The following is a 14564-nucleotide window of genomic DNA, read 5'->3' on the forward strand; positions in this document are numbered from 1 at the left end:
CCGCAGAAGCAACAGTTCACGCTGAGTTTAAAAAGAAACGCTAAGAGTTTGATAGGATCTAATTTGCTTGAAGCGCTTCGTCCTTGTGTTGGTTTTACCTTGATTTTCCTTTGTTGAACTTGTCTTTCAGGTGCTGTGTTTGTTTGTTTGTTTTTGGATTGTGGGATATTTTGTGGTGTTTGATTAATTGTTTATGTTATTGGTATTTTATTATCCTTGATTAATTGCTTTGGCTGTTTATAATTCTCCTTTCTTATTATTGGGTGGTGTGTGAGGTTGGGCGAGTGTTTTCCTCCTCCTCCTTCCTCTTTCTCTTTTTTTTTTCTCATTTTTTTTACGTATGCCGTTTGCTGGGCGGCTACTCCCCTCCCTCTTTTATCAGAGGGAAGCCATGGGAAAAACATGCATTAGTAAAATGCGCCTACTTCCCCCCCCCCCCCTTTTATTTCGAAAGTGTGTTGGGTAGGGTATGCGTTAGTAAAACGCGCCCACTCTGTCGTGCAGGTACCTTTGACTTTACTGAGATTCTTGTGGATTTGTAAGTCAACTAGGCGCTCTTGGATGACCCGAGACCTTTTGTAGGTTTTTCAGTCAATCAGGTGCCCTTGGCTGACCTGAAACTTTTTGTAGACTTGTCAGTCAACCATGCGCCCTTGGATGTCCTGAGACCTTTTATATATTTGTTAGTCAATCAGGCGCCTTTGGCTATCCCGCGACCTTTTGTAGATTTATCAGTCAATCAGGTGCCCTTGGATGACCTGAGATCTTTTGTAGATTTGTCAGTCAATCAGGCGCCCTTGGCTTCCCTGAGACCTTTTGTATATTTGTCAGTCAATCAGGCGCCTTTGGATGTCCCATGACTTTTTGTAAATTTTTAAGTCAATCAGGCTCCCTTGGATGACCTGAGACCTTTTGTAGATTTTGCAGTCGATCAGGCGCCCTTGGCTAACCTAAAACCTTTTGTAGATTTTTCAGTCGATCAGGCGCCCTTGGCTGACCTAAGACCTTTTGTAGATTTGTCAGTCGATCAGGCTCCCTTGGCTGACCTGAGACCTTTTGTAGATTTGTCAGTAAATCAGGCCCTTGGATGACCTGAGACCTTTTGTAGATTTGTCAGTCGATCAGAAGCCCTTGGATAACCTGCGACCTTTTGTAGATTCTTCAGTCAATCAGGCGCCTTTGGCTGACCTGAGACCTTTTGTAAATTTGTCAGTCAATCAGGCGCCCTTGGCTGACCTGAGACTTTTTGTAGATCTGTCAGTTGATCAGGCGCCCTTGGCTAACCTGAGACCTTTTATAGATTTGTCAGCCAATCAGGCGCCCTTGGATAACCTGAGACCTTTTGTAGATTTATCAATCGATCGGGCGCCCTTGGCTAACCTGCGACCTTTTATAGATTTCTACTCGTTGTTGATAGGGGAAATTGTCCTTACCACAAAAAGAGGTTGTTTACAATTTCTGTGTTACCACTCACACTCTCCCCCTTCTCCTCTCTTTCACATCAATGGCGAGGGAAAGGGTCATGCTCGATTGTTTGCTTGGCTAGACCGAGTTCTCCAGAGGCACGCTTACGTTCAAATATACTTCTTATAGCGAGTCACTCTTCAGTTGGGTGTCCTAATCTTCGATGATAGTGTTAGTACCTGACAAAGTTCTGATCCATCTTGTTGACGTCTACTACCGTCGGGAGGAGCTGGACTTCTCCTCTGGTGACCCACTGATTAAGCAATTCGACCGCGCGCTCTTTACTGTAAAGGAGAGGAGGTGGTGGGTTAAAATCACGCCTAATCCCACCGTCCTTCCTTGGCCCCTTCCGTCAGTTCGGAATTGACCTCTCCTTTCTATGTTAGTGTTGGGTCTTACGTTGCGCGATTCCTCGGATGCGGTATTGACTGTATGGCACCAAGCAGAGTCCATGTGTATTTCTTCTACACAGTCGGCAATCCTTTCAGCTGCTTCCTCTAGCTCGACAAAGTTCTGGAATCTGAAGTTGATCAAATTCCCCTTAAAGGCTGGGATCATTCCCTGTATACAATTTCAACGAGTGTCTCTTCATTGATTTCTTCATGATAGTCTAGTGACAGGCGCCGGAACCGTAAGATATATTTTCCTATTTCTTCCCCCATCCGCTATCCATTCTTTCTTAGATCTATCACCGTGATTTTCCTCTTAGATGAGTAGAATTTCCGAAGGAATTGCGTGGACATGGTTGGCCAGGAATCTATACTTTATGCCTTTAGGTTATCATACCAAGTGAATGCCGTGCCTGTGAGCGATTTGGGGAATTCTCTTAGGCATAATTTTCCATTGGAAGCCCTATCATTCATTGCTGATAGGAATCGGCTAAGTTGTTCTCGGGCGTTTCCTTGTCCGTCATATGTCTTGAATTTTGGAGATGTCTACTCTTCGGGGTATTGGTATTTCCGGATATCCATCGGGTATGGGCTACTTACGCGGCAGTGATTGTCTTGTTTCACCACATGATAATTTTTCTCCTAGTACTTCACTATTTCTTTTTGTGACATCGCCATTGTCTCGTCGTCTTTGTACTCTTCGCCCTTCGTCTTTCCTCCAAGAGTGCCTTGTCCTGCTATTACTGCTTGTGCGATCTACTCTTCAAGCTCCTGCCTCATACGTGAGCGCTCTTCTAGTTCCTCTTGCATGTTTTGCAGGGTTGATGGTATGTGTTTTGGCGGTTGGGTTACTTGCGTGTTCTTTCCTTGTGTTGTCGTCGCCTCTCTGTTTTGGGACCCATATCCTGTCGGTCGTTTGATAACGCCTTGGATCGGTGTTTCTTCCTCGCTGTCATCCTCTATTGCTACTTCCTCCTAATTGATGGTTCGGTTGGTTACTTGATTCTCTACCGTACCAAGGTTAACGCCTCCTACGTGTGTCATGGTTAGCTAGGCAAGAGCCTCCGGGTGTGGTCGCCAAATGTTGAGAGGTGATTTTAGGTTTGAGGTTCTACCCGTTCTAGCTAGCCAAATGACCTCACTTTACCAAGAATAGTAAGAGAGAGAGAGAGTTGTTTTTCCATTGTACCTTGTCCTTCTTTATATAGACTTTCCAAAAGCCCCTTCCTTTTATGACATCATGTCATATGTCATAAACTTCTTTAATTACTACTAATGTCATTCCTCCTCTAATAAAACCTTCTTATTTCCTATTAATTCCTTCATTGTCCTTTCCATCTAATAGACACTTTCTTGGTCGACTTGGGCTTTAGTCCCCAAGTCCCCATGTTTCATGTTGGGTTTGTCTCCCTTTTGAGGACACACTAGCCCGACTAAAGGCTAATATTTTTCATGTATCAACACTACCCATCTGACATTTCTAGAATTTTTGGGACGCCAAACCATTTGGTGTTCCCTGTATTGATTCTATATCACATCCAACGAAACTACCGAACGCTATCTATAATCACCACTTTTAGCAATGTTTTTCAGCTGTGACTAAACCTAAAAGATGGAGTTTCAACTCCGTAGAATTCCAATTCCATCGGTGCCAAACACCCCAAGATTTGAACTCCACTCTTATCGAACTTCATCCTCGACTCCCTCCGTCCCAAACGTACCCATGGTCTTGGCTAATAATATAGCCCTAGCCAAGGGAAACAAACACACCTGTGACCTGTATGGGGCCTGCTTTAAGAATAATTTCCGTCCCCTCAAAAGTCTGCGCACCGTACAACGCGCAGATTAGCAAATTCGTTTTTCGTCTTGTAAACATTTTTCTGCAAAACCAAACCAAAATCCCATCTCCTACAAGTAATGGTGGTGAATTGATGCATGAATTCCAAGAAGAAGAAAAATTCCCAGTAGATTCATTGTTAACTGAAACCCTAAAAAATTCAATCCAAAATGGCTGGTGTTTCAGTAGCTGCGGAATGGCAACTTCAACACGAAAGCTATTATCGAAAACCAGAGATCTATTCAATGCAATGGCAAGTAGATCTTTCTCGTAACAAAATTGCTTGTGCTCCTTTTGGTGGTCCAATCGCTGTTATTCGTGATGATGCTAAAATTGTTCAACTTCTTGCTGAATCTGCTTTAAGAAAATTAAACATTTACAATTCAGCTGGAATTCTTCTTTCATCAACTAGATGGGATCGTCCTGGTGGTCGTTTAATTGGTATGTCATGGACTGATGATCAAACTTTAGTTTGTGTTTTTCAGGATGGAACTGTTTATAGGTATAATATTCACGGTGAGATTCAAGAGCCTAATATATCATTAGGAAGTGAATTCTTAGAACAGAATGTTGTTGAATGTGTGTTTTGGGGTAATGGCATGGTTTGTTTAACTGAAGGCTATCAGATTTTTTGTATATCTGATTTCAAAAACCCTAATCCTTGTAAACTTGAGGATCCTCTTTTAGAAGATTATCCACTCTGTATTGCTGTCATTGAACCACAGCATACAATGTCTGGGAATGTTGAAGTGCTTTTAGGAGTGAACGATTATATTTTAGTTGTTGATGAAGATGGTATTCAGAAGGTTGGAGAGGGAATTGGACCTTTACAGAAAATGGTCTTGACTCAAAACGGGAAGTTCCTTGCATCATTTACTCATGATGGCCGGCTTCTGGTTACTTCCACTACGGATTATAAAGAGATATTCAAGTATGAATGTGAGGCAAGTATTCGATTTTGTTTACAACTTGTATTAATTGTTGCTGAGTTCGCAAATACTCAGAAAATTTGGGTAGAAGAAACTTATTTTCTCATTAGATTCATTTGTTCTGTCTAAAATAACTTTCACTTGACAATCACATCATATGCTTAGTTGACAACATGATGACGTCCTAGGGCATAACCAAACTAAAGGTCTGATTCTAAGTATGTAAAAAACTAGGGAAAGCAAAGATAGAAACTTATTGTGTTTTCTTAACTTGAAGGTGATTCTTGAACCAAGCTCTAATTATTATCTAGATGCGGAGAGTATATATGTTGTTTGTGACTTTATGTGCTTGTACTTACCCAGTCTGAACATGACAGATAGTTAAAAGTTAATTACTCACATGTATCTAAAATTTGTCTGGATCCAACAAAAGAAATTGGATATATAAGATAGAGCTCACTATTACTGGGACAAGTAAATAGGTGTGCGGATGGCCTTGTAGCTCATTTGTTGCATTGTCTGACACAGACACACTCATATCAGTAGAATTATCACATGGCTTTTGTAGTATTTAAGGAAACAAAAATGTAAAATTATGAGTCATTGAAGATTCAATGAGTTAATGCGACCGCCATACTCCATAACCTGATTTTAGCACCTTGTAGTGAAAATGGAACAGTTGGGATAAATATCGGGTTGCTTCTTTTCTCAATTTTCTGATGAGCATCAGAAAATATTTTAAACCTTTTCTGTTTGAGCAGTTACATTCTTTTTGTTCATTTGAATAGTTCCCACTCATATTATAAACACATTATCCATTGTATCATGCTGATTTTCAATATCATGTTTTTGCAGTCAGCCTTACCTCCTGAGCAGTTAGCTTGGTGTGGAATGCATAGTGTACTTCTCTACTGGGATGAAATGCTTTTGGTGGTAGGTCCATTTGGTGATCCAGTTCGATATCTATATGATGATCCCATCATTCTTATTCCGGAGTGTGATGGAGTGAGGGTACTTTCAAATACCAGCATGGAATTCTTACAATTAGTCCCTGAATCCACCGTGTCTATCTTTAGCATAGCGAGCACAAAACCTCCGGCCTTATTGTACGATGCGTTGGATCTTTTTGACAGGCGAAGTGCCAAGGTATGCTTGTCACACGAATGAAACAAATAGCCTTTATGGTTTTTGATCAGGGTGATTCTTGCTTGTACTAAAGTCAACATGTCTCGTGCTTTGACTCAAATTGATCGATGAAGAATGCGGGTTTTTGTTTGAGTTTAGGATTTTTAAAAGAATTACTACTAAATATTACCATCTTCTTGACAGGCGGATGATAATTTGAGATCAATTCGCTCCAACCTTCCTGAAGCTGTTGAAGCTTGTATTGACGCGGCGGGTCATGAGTTTGATGTGTCACGGCAACGAACTCTACTTAGGGCTGCCAGCTATGGTCAATCCTTTTGCAGGTTGGTTTTCAAAGGTCTATTCTGGTGTTTTTCATAGTCAGACATTGAGACTGTTAGTTTGACAACTAAAGGAAGCTTCAGTTCTTCAATTGAAAAAAATATCTTGTTGTGAGTAAAACATTACTATGTATTACCGTCTGACCAATAAAGACATTCTTATGTGGAACTACTAATGTACACTGCAGTAAAAATAACAGCTTTACCAGTAAACTGGGATTTGTGTGAAAAACTTTTCATTCTATGGATAAATTCTGAAGCTGTGAAAACCATAAAATTGAGCTGATGAGAAAAAGTTTCAGCGTGCTAAAGTTCGATATTAAGAGATTCTCTCAGTATCTTACGTGAGAAATTCTATATGGCCAGAACGTTCGGTATTTTTACTTGTCAACATTGACCCTATTTTATAGTCATATTCAACAGCTTTGTAACTGCTTTTGAGGAAGATCCGAAGTAGATAAAATTCTTCTTGGCTCTTCCTTACAAAAGCTATCACTTCACACCTTGCAGGCAAATGATCAGAACTAACTTCAGGATTAAAGAGTCTGTCTGTTCTTCAGAAGCACGGAACTCATAGATTTTACTCCAAAAAAATTGTTTTTCTGAAATCAGTATACAGTTTGTGAACATATTCTATGTAATGCCCTATTTGATAGTTCGTGTGGTATTTTCTTGTTTCACATTTTTTTATTTAGTTGAATGAATGTGCTTAAACTGTCTAGTCTGTGAATAGCATAATGTATCCTTGAACCATGGATTCAGTGGTGCCCAAAACCTCAAAACTGTTTTGTAGTTGCGGGTTGAATGAGGGGGAGGAATCTTTGGGTTTCTGATAAAAAAGATTATCAAATGAAAGGAAGAGGAAATATTTTGTGTATCTGTCCATGTACGTAGGGTATTGAAAGTGAAAAAATGGCCTGCATGGATAATCTGGTTGCACTATGTTAGTTCCTTCTATGTTGGTAATATTTTTTTTATCTGACCGTGTACTGGGTTCTTGTTGGATTTTACAGCCATGTTCAACGTGATCGGTTTCAAGAAATGTGTAAAACATTACGGGTGCTAAATGCTGTGCGCAACTATGAGATTGGTGTTCCTCTTAGTATTCAGCAATACAAGGTCGCCAACCCTTAATTAATTTAGCTGCTAGAATTGTTTTAGATCCTGTGGTGTTTAACTATAGCAAATATTCTCACTCTTCCTGCAGTTACTAACTGCGCCAGTTCTAATTGGTCGTCTGATTAATGCTCACCAACACCTTTTGGCACTGCGTATATCAGATTACATTGGCTTGAGCCCGGTAAGCTACCTTCTATTTGTTTGATAAGTATGAGCTATTATACTCTCCTCGTTTGTCTTTTAATCATAACCTGGGATCCTTTCAGAAATTATTCTAGTGGTTCCTTTGAAGCATTAGCCTAGTCTGCCTAGGAGAAATAGTAATTGTTTCTTAATTACCTTTTTTGTTAAACTGGCACAGGATATATTTCGAACCAAGGCTTAGATCCTAGAATTGGTGACATGTGCAGTTTTAAACTTCTTTAATCAGGCCTGCGTCTGTATCTTAAAACCCATCTATAAGTTTACCAATGTTTCTTTCGACATATTAATGACGTGTTACACATAAGACTGAGCTCCACTTAGATGTTTGTTTTATCTATCGAAAGAGTTGTTGGTGAAGGAAAAGTTTCAAGCCACTAATTAGAAGGTCTTGAGGATTCTGGCTAGAAAGGACAACTGTTCCACATGAACCTTTCACAGTTACGCCAGATATGCGGGACCCTACCTTGACAACTCTGTGTTTCTCAATGAGAACCTTGTTGAGAGCTGCACTCCAAACAAGTGAGAACCGCACTCCTAAAAAATGGAAACACCCTTTCCCCCAAATAAAATAAAATAAAATGCCTACATTAACTACAATTATTGGAAGTTGTTTTCAGTATTTAAATTTTATTTTTATTAATATTGAAAGTTGATTTTAGTATTTTATTTCTATCGAAAACAAAATGGTGAGTTTATTTGCTACCTGTTTATCTCTCTCTGAAATCCACAGAGTTGCAAACTTTCATCGGAAGTATCGAACTGAAACCTCTATATAAGCACTGAGCAACGTACATGTTCATCAATTTTATCAGAAACACAATTCTCTTTTTACTTTCTAAATTTCTTTCACTTTCATCAAGTGAATCATGCACACGCATATCAATAGAAGCGGACGCTTCCGTCACGCTCCTAAACTTAGGACTCTTTAGATATTTAACGATTTCCACCTCCTTTTGATTCCTGGCTACCAAGAATTATGCCCAAAGTGAATGGTACAAGTAAGCCCAGAGCTCTAATAGGACACTCCTGGACAGTGTTACAAAATATTTTTGTCTGTAATCTAGAAGGATTCACCATTTGTATTGTACTTGACGATGCTTGTGCATATGGTTTGATGTGGCTAATCTGGAAGGAATTGTGACCAGCTTCATCTTTAATCATGTGTTGTGATTGATTTTGAAGGGAAAATAGGACCCATTTTTTACAGGATAAAATTCCATCTTTAGTTTTACAAGATCCAATTCGCTTCCCTGATTTTGTAGAAAAAAAATATTTTTATTTTCTTGGAGTCACAATAGCCTTATCTACTTAGATTTCTAATTTTTCTGCTGGATTGAACGAAAATGTCAATTTGAAAGAAAATCTAGGGGAAGATACTTTTGTAGCAGGGACAAAATAAACCTTTCAAGAGTCTGAGATTAGGAGTGTGACCAGTGCGTCTGTCTTAGTTAGATATGCATGCAGGATGAAGGATATAATTGATGATGGTGAAATATTAGGAAAATATCATTTCTTTTTCCCGATTCAATTGGGGTGGATATAGGTGTAGCAATTGCTGTAAGCTTATATATAGGGGTTGCAGCTGTTGGGTTTCTAGAAAGAGATAAATAAGTTTTAACCTAATAACTTTAAAATTAAACACTAAAACAACTTCCAAAACTTTCGGGAGACAGTTTTGTGAAAGGAACAAAATAGTTAAGAAACTCAAGTCACCACGTAGGATTTATTTATTTATTTTTTATTATTTTGTTCTTTCTTTCGGCTCTTAAATTCCCAGTGTCCGGTGTTGGTCTATGTTGTCTTAATTAGCCGAGAAGATATGATTACTTGCTTTACACCCATGAAATTATTTGCTGATTAGGAGGTGGTTATAATGCACTGGGCGTGTGCAAAAATAACAGCTTCGCCGGCTATTCATGATGCTGCTCTTCTTGAAATGTTGCTTGATAAGGTGTGCATTACGTACATCTTCTTTCCTTGATTTTGTTTTTTACAATTTCTTTTTTCAGTTCTGTCTCTTTTCTTCCATATCATTTGTCTTCTAAAACAACTTCAATTTTCAGTTGAAATTGTGCAAAGGCATATCATATGCTGCAGTTGCCTCTCAAGCAGATAAAAGTGGCCGTCGGAAGTTAGCTGCAATGCTTGTCGAACATGAACCACGTTCCTCCAAACAGGTGTCTTTTGTGTCATAAGATTTAATGAGACGATAAAAGATTAAAAGTAGTTAAAGAAGCATGCTGCAGATTCTTGGAAAAATACTAACAAAAATAATGATGTTGACAGGTTCCTCTTTTGTTAAGCATAGGAGAGGAAGATACAGCTTTGATGAAGGCTACTGAGAGTGGTGATGCTGACCTTGTTTATCTTTCCCTCTTCCACATCTGGCAGAAGGTAGTACTTTCGGGCTCTCGGCATATACTTTCTTCTGCTGCTGTAGGTTTTATCAGCCGAGGATTCAAGCATGGCTAGTTTTAAGAGTACTTTTGTTTGTTTGTGTTATTGTCTTTTCCTCCTTGTGCATGCAGAGTCCACCGCTGGGGTTTTTTGGAACGATACAGGCAAGACCTCTGGCTCGGGATCTATTCATCACATATGCGCGGTACCTTTTTGGTTACTTATATGACGCTGCATTTGCTTTTCTTTTCCTTGGCCTCATATTTAGCCAGAATTGTTTGAGTTAAGCTTCTTTTGCTCGGGACATGTGTTTTACGGTTCATGACAGTATAATGCTCATTTTGAAGGTGTTATAAACATGAGTTCCTGAAAGACTTCTTTCTCTCAACTGGACAGCTTCAAGTAAGTTTTATGACAAGAATATTACTTGTATTTTATTTCCTTGCACGTGTATTTTCTATTTTGTGGATACTTCCATATTAACCAAATATTTTCTGCTGTTTAACAGGATGTGGCAGCCGCCTTGAGGTTCGCTTACAAGGTGTAACTCAATCAAATGCTTCAGGGTTTGTGAATTACGGATCGTTCAAATCTCTACTAGCATTAGAATGATTAATAGATTAATCTAGTTGCGCCTCCAAATTAATCTAAGAATCAATCATAAATCTTCAATATAGTAAAAACAATCCACAATGATTAACTTTAAACTCGAAATGAACTTGTAATAATTGAGCTTCACAATTAGAACTTTGAATTCATCCCTAACAATCAAAACAATATAGAAAAGAGATAGTTCTCCCTCATGAGGGGGAGAAAACCGGTAGTAAAAAATATCCCAAATTGTATCTAACCTTCTCTATATAGAGAGAGTTTTTGTAGCCTCTTCTTGAAGAAACCAGGAAACCTAGTTAAGATAGGAAAGTGCGCCTCCTTAAGAATCGTGTCCCGTGCATCACACCCCATGCCAAAGGGTTGCCAAATATCTCCAATAATCCCTAGCACAATCACGTCCAAGGATGGTCGTGCACTATATTTCTCTTAACATCCAAGTGCGCTCACAGAAAACTGAGAAGTCCAGCAGCCCATTCCAAATCCAAATCCAAAAAACTGAGAAGTCCAGCAGCCCATTCCAAATCCAAATCCAAAATCTTTTCCAGTAGCAAGTACCGGGTCGACTAGAGAATATCTTCTAAGAGTCGAACATAAGTTTTGCGCCGGCCTGTCCGAGACTCACACAACTTGCACTACGGCAAGCAAAAATACTTGACGCTACCCGCGTTGCGATTGTTTTTGTTTTTTGACCAGATGGACAGTAATCACCGTGTTAATGGGATTACGAATTCTCGACCATTAATGCGGATATACTTACATTATGTCCCGGTTGCAGAATCTACGGGGTGTTGCCCCTTCACAATCAAGATTTCGTACGTTTGTAAAACCACTCCGTATGTTTAACTGATATTTCCTACGGTTTGGTAGACCACCCTACCTTCCTAAACAAGATAATCTCGTTTCTTCTCTCACTCGGACTCGTACTCAAACCATTCTCGTCTTCATCACTTCCATCTCAGACTCGACCCAACAGACCGCAACTCCATCGACAACCAGCAACACCTCCATCTCTGCCAAGATCCTTTACAGACTTCTCCTTCTTTTCTGTTGAGTTCCTTCTCGTCTCTAGTGACGGAAACATCACCAAAATACTCCCAGCATCATCGATCAACGTTAGCAGCTCCATTAATGGCAGCAGACTCGAGCTCTACCTTTCATCTCTCAATGACAGCGACCACTTCTCACTGCGTCATCCCGTCATCACCATTACTCCGCAGCAAACCAAACATGATCAATATCTTAGCTCCATCGTTGCTGCCATCAACCAACGGCAACAGTCTCGGCAACCCACTGTCAGCAGCCGTATACGTCATTAGCAATCATTCCCAAGCTACATCAATGTTCTTCATCGTTACGGGCTAGTTATACTCATGAGCATCACCATCAGCTTCTCTTCTTATTCAGCGTGATCACCTCACTAAGCCATTCAAATTCGAGTATGCATCATCCCAGCAGCACTGGTGATATTTTTCCATCACTTCCATGAATGGAAGCGACCTCTGTTTTGTACCGAGTTCACCTGTGTTTTCTCACAGCTTCACTTTCCATTCTTTGTATCGTCCCTGACTTGTTCCTTGAACTCCATCATCTACATCCATCACTCAATCACCGGTACAGCAGCCAACACCATTATTCCCTTTTCTATCTTCTCAAACTCCAACTCTGAAATTGCAGTGTTATCCCCATCTGTTCTGGACATCGACTGCACTACTGCCTTCATCATACTGGCAGCAACACCCCGAGTTCAACTGATTATTTCTCGCTCTCATCTGGTTCACAACTCAACTTCTCGTCACTGCCAAACCACACAACTTCCTCCTTTCTTCGCTGCTAACGGCCAACACTAGGGCTGAACATGGTGTCGGTTAACCGTTGGAAACCGACCGAACCAGACCAATAAATAAGAAACCGAACCAAACCATTTAGATTTGGATTAGTTTGGTAAAAAATGTTGAAAAGCCGACATTACTGGTTTGGTTTTGGTTTGACCTGAAAACTGAACCAAAAACTATTGGGGAACCGATTAATTTTTAAACTTAATTTCTACCGTCGACTTAAAAGTATTAGATTCTACCCATTAATTTAGAGGATAAATAAAAACCCTAAATCTAATATTTCATTATGATACTCTCCCTCTTTCTCCTTCTCTCAGTCGCCTCCCTTCTCCACCCCCAACTACAGCTGTTGCTACTCGAGTTTTTTCTTCCCGTCTTCCTTCTTTTTTATTTGTCAATATCTAAATTAAGATATATTATATATCTTCGTTTGATCTCTAGAATTAGAGTAAGCTTTAACTATTCTTGATTTTTTTTTGTCTGTATATTTGTGTAAACCAATACTATTGGCAACTACGATTTTTTTATCTGTAAATTTGTGTATTTTTTTTTGGTTTGACATAATTATTGGTTAACCAAAAACCACTGGGACAAACCGAAACCAACTGGAACCATTTGGAAACCGAACCAATGGTTAATGGATTGGTTTGGTTTAGATTTTTAGAAACCAATAATATTGGTTTCGGTTTTGGTTTGGTTAGAAACCGAACCAAAACCGACCATGAACAGCCCTAGCCAACACCCATGCATCGGCGTCATCCTCGGCTCAGTGTAAATGTATAGAAAACTAAATTGTGTAGGAAACCAGTCCGGACTCGACCTAGTTTCTCTGGTGTTAGATTAAGGCAAAGAGGATGGTGCCCCTGAGTGACTTGAGCGGGTGCATATAGTAAACCCGTTTAGAATCAAATGACTGCCTTCCTTGACTGCCTCCGGTAATTCATAATGGATTTCAGGTAGTTGCTTCTTAACGCCCACACAACTGCCGGTAGTGGTTTCCCATGCAATAATAATTCTACCTATTTTTTAGTCAATTGGACGATTTTTTGTTCTTTTTGGGAATAAGCTCCAAAATTCCCATAATATATAAAAGATAGCTAATAATACAATTGCACAAGAAAACTAACTAAGAAAGCATAATCAATCGATACTTAGAGAAGTGTTTTTAAACACCTATCAGTGAGACACTAAGTCTTGAGGAGAACAGATCCTGAAGAATCTCTAATGAATTCTAGTGTGCATCTGTAGAGGTTCCGTCTCTGTCTGTGTAGTCAGACTGCTTCAAACACGGACTTATCAGGTCTTAACGTGTTTTCCTGCTCTGATACCAACTGGAAACTCCCGGGGTACCAAAATACACCACTTTTTCTTAGGTAATCTGTATGGACAAACTCAACACAACTCCGAGAGTAAAAACTCAATCAAGGAAAGTGCCTAGATTTATATCTCTCTCCCTCTTGTTGTTAGAACGTTTACAGAATTGAATCTGTGAACCTAACTACAAAGAGAGTTCTTGGACGGTACCAAAGACCAATGTCCAAGAATCAATCAAGTCTTATCCAACTAACAAGGTTAGACCTAGCTATTGTGATTGATTAACGCACAACCTGTTGTATTTCAATTATAAAAATAAAGAATATAATGCGGAAAAAGAAATAACATAGACACCGGAAATTTTGTTAACGAGGAAACGGCAAATGAAGAAACACCCCGAGACCTAGTCCATATTGAACATCAAATTGTATTAAGTCGCTACATACACTAGCCTCATACCAGTTAACTTCGGTCTGAAATGTAGTTGAGACCGAACTCAGTGTCCCACTGATTCAGGTAGAGTCAGGCTCCTTACGCCTCTTGAATCCCAGCAGGACTCCACGCAATCGATTTCCTTAGACGGTCTCACACCAACTAAGAGTTTCTTCAACTCAATTGAAGATTTCAAACCAAATCTGCCTCCCAAGGATTAAGCCTATTATTGATTTCCTGATTTATGATCTAAACAGAAGATCAGATCAAACGATAGATCCAGGTGATAGAAACCGATAGAAACTTAGACAAAAGTCTGGTTATCCTCAAAATCCGGACTTATGCAACCCGAAGTGCAACCTAGATTATTATTCACCTCACAAGCATAAAACTTGCGGAATCAATAAAGTATGAGACGAAGAGACTTTGTTTATTACTATCTATCTTGATTGATGGATCAAGGCTCTACAAACAATCAAGATCAGGATACTCAAGTTATCATGAAAAAAGATAACTGGACATGCCTTCACGAATCCCAATGAAGTCTTTGCAGTTGCTAACCCTAA

The 14564-nt window shown here is 39.5% G+C and overlaps 1 protein-coding gene across 1 annotated transcript; it reads left to right on the plus strand.

Annotated features, from left to right (window-relative positions):
* Positions 1-3601: 3601 nt before the first annotated feature.
* Positions 3602-10580, plus strand: LOC113299665 (protein VACUOLELESS1-like). Its single transcript, XM_026548738.1, has 11 exons — positions 3602-4634; positions 5475-5765; positions 5949-6088; positions 7099-7204; positions 7293-7385; positions 9270-9359; positions 9472-9585; positions 9695-9802; positions 9937-10010; positions 10153-10207; positions 10314-10580. Exons 1-11 carry the CDS (start codon positions 3861-3863, stop codon positions 10350-10352), a joined length of 1884 nt encoding a protein of 627 aa, XP_026404523.1. The 5' UTR covers positions 3602-3860; the 3' UTR covers positions 10353-10580.
* Positions 10581-14564: the final 3984 nt, after the last annotated feature.

Source organism: Papaver somniferum, chromosome 7, assembly GCF_003573695.1.
Source record: "Papaver somniferum cultivar HN1 chromosome 7, ASM357369v1, whole genome shotgun sequence".
Lineage (NCBI taxonomy): Eukaryota > Viridiplantae > Streptophyta > Magnoliopsida > Ranunculales > Papaveraceae > Papaver > Papaver somniferum.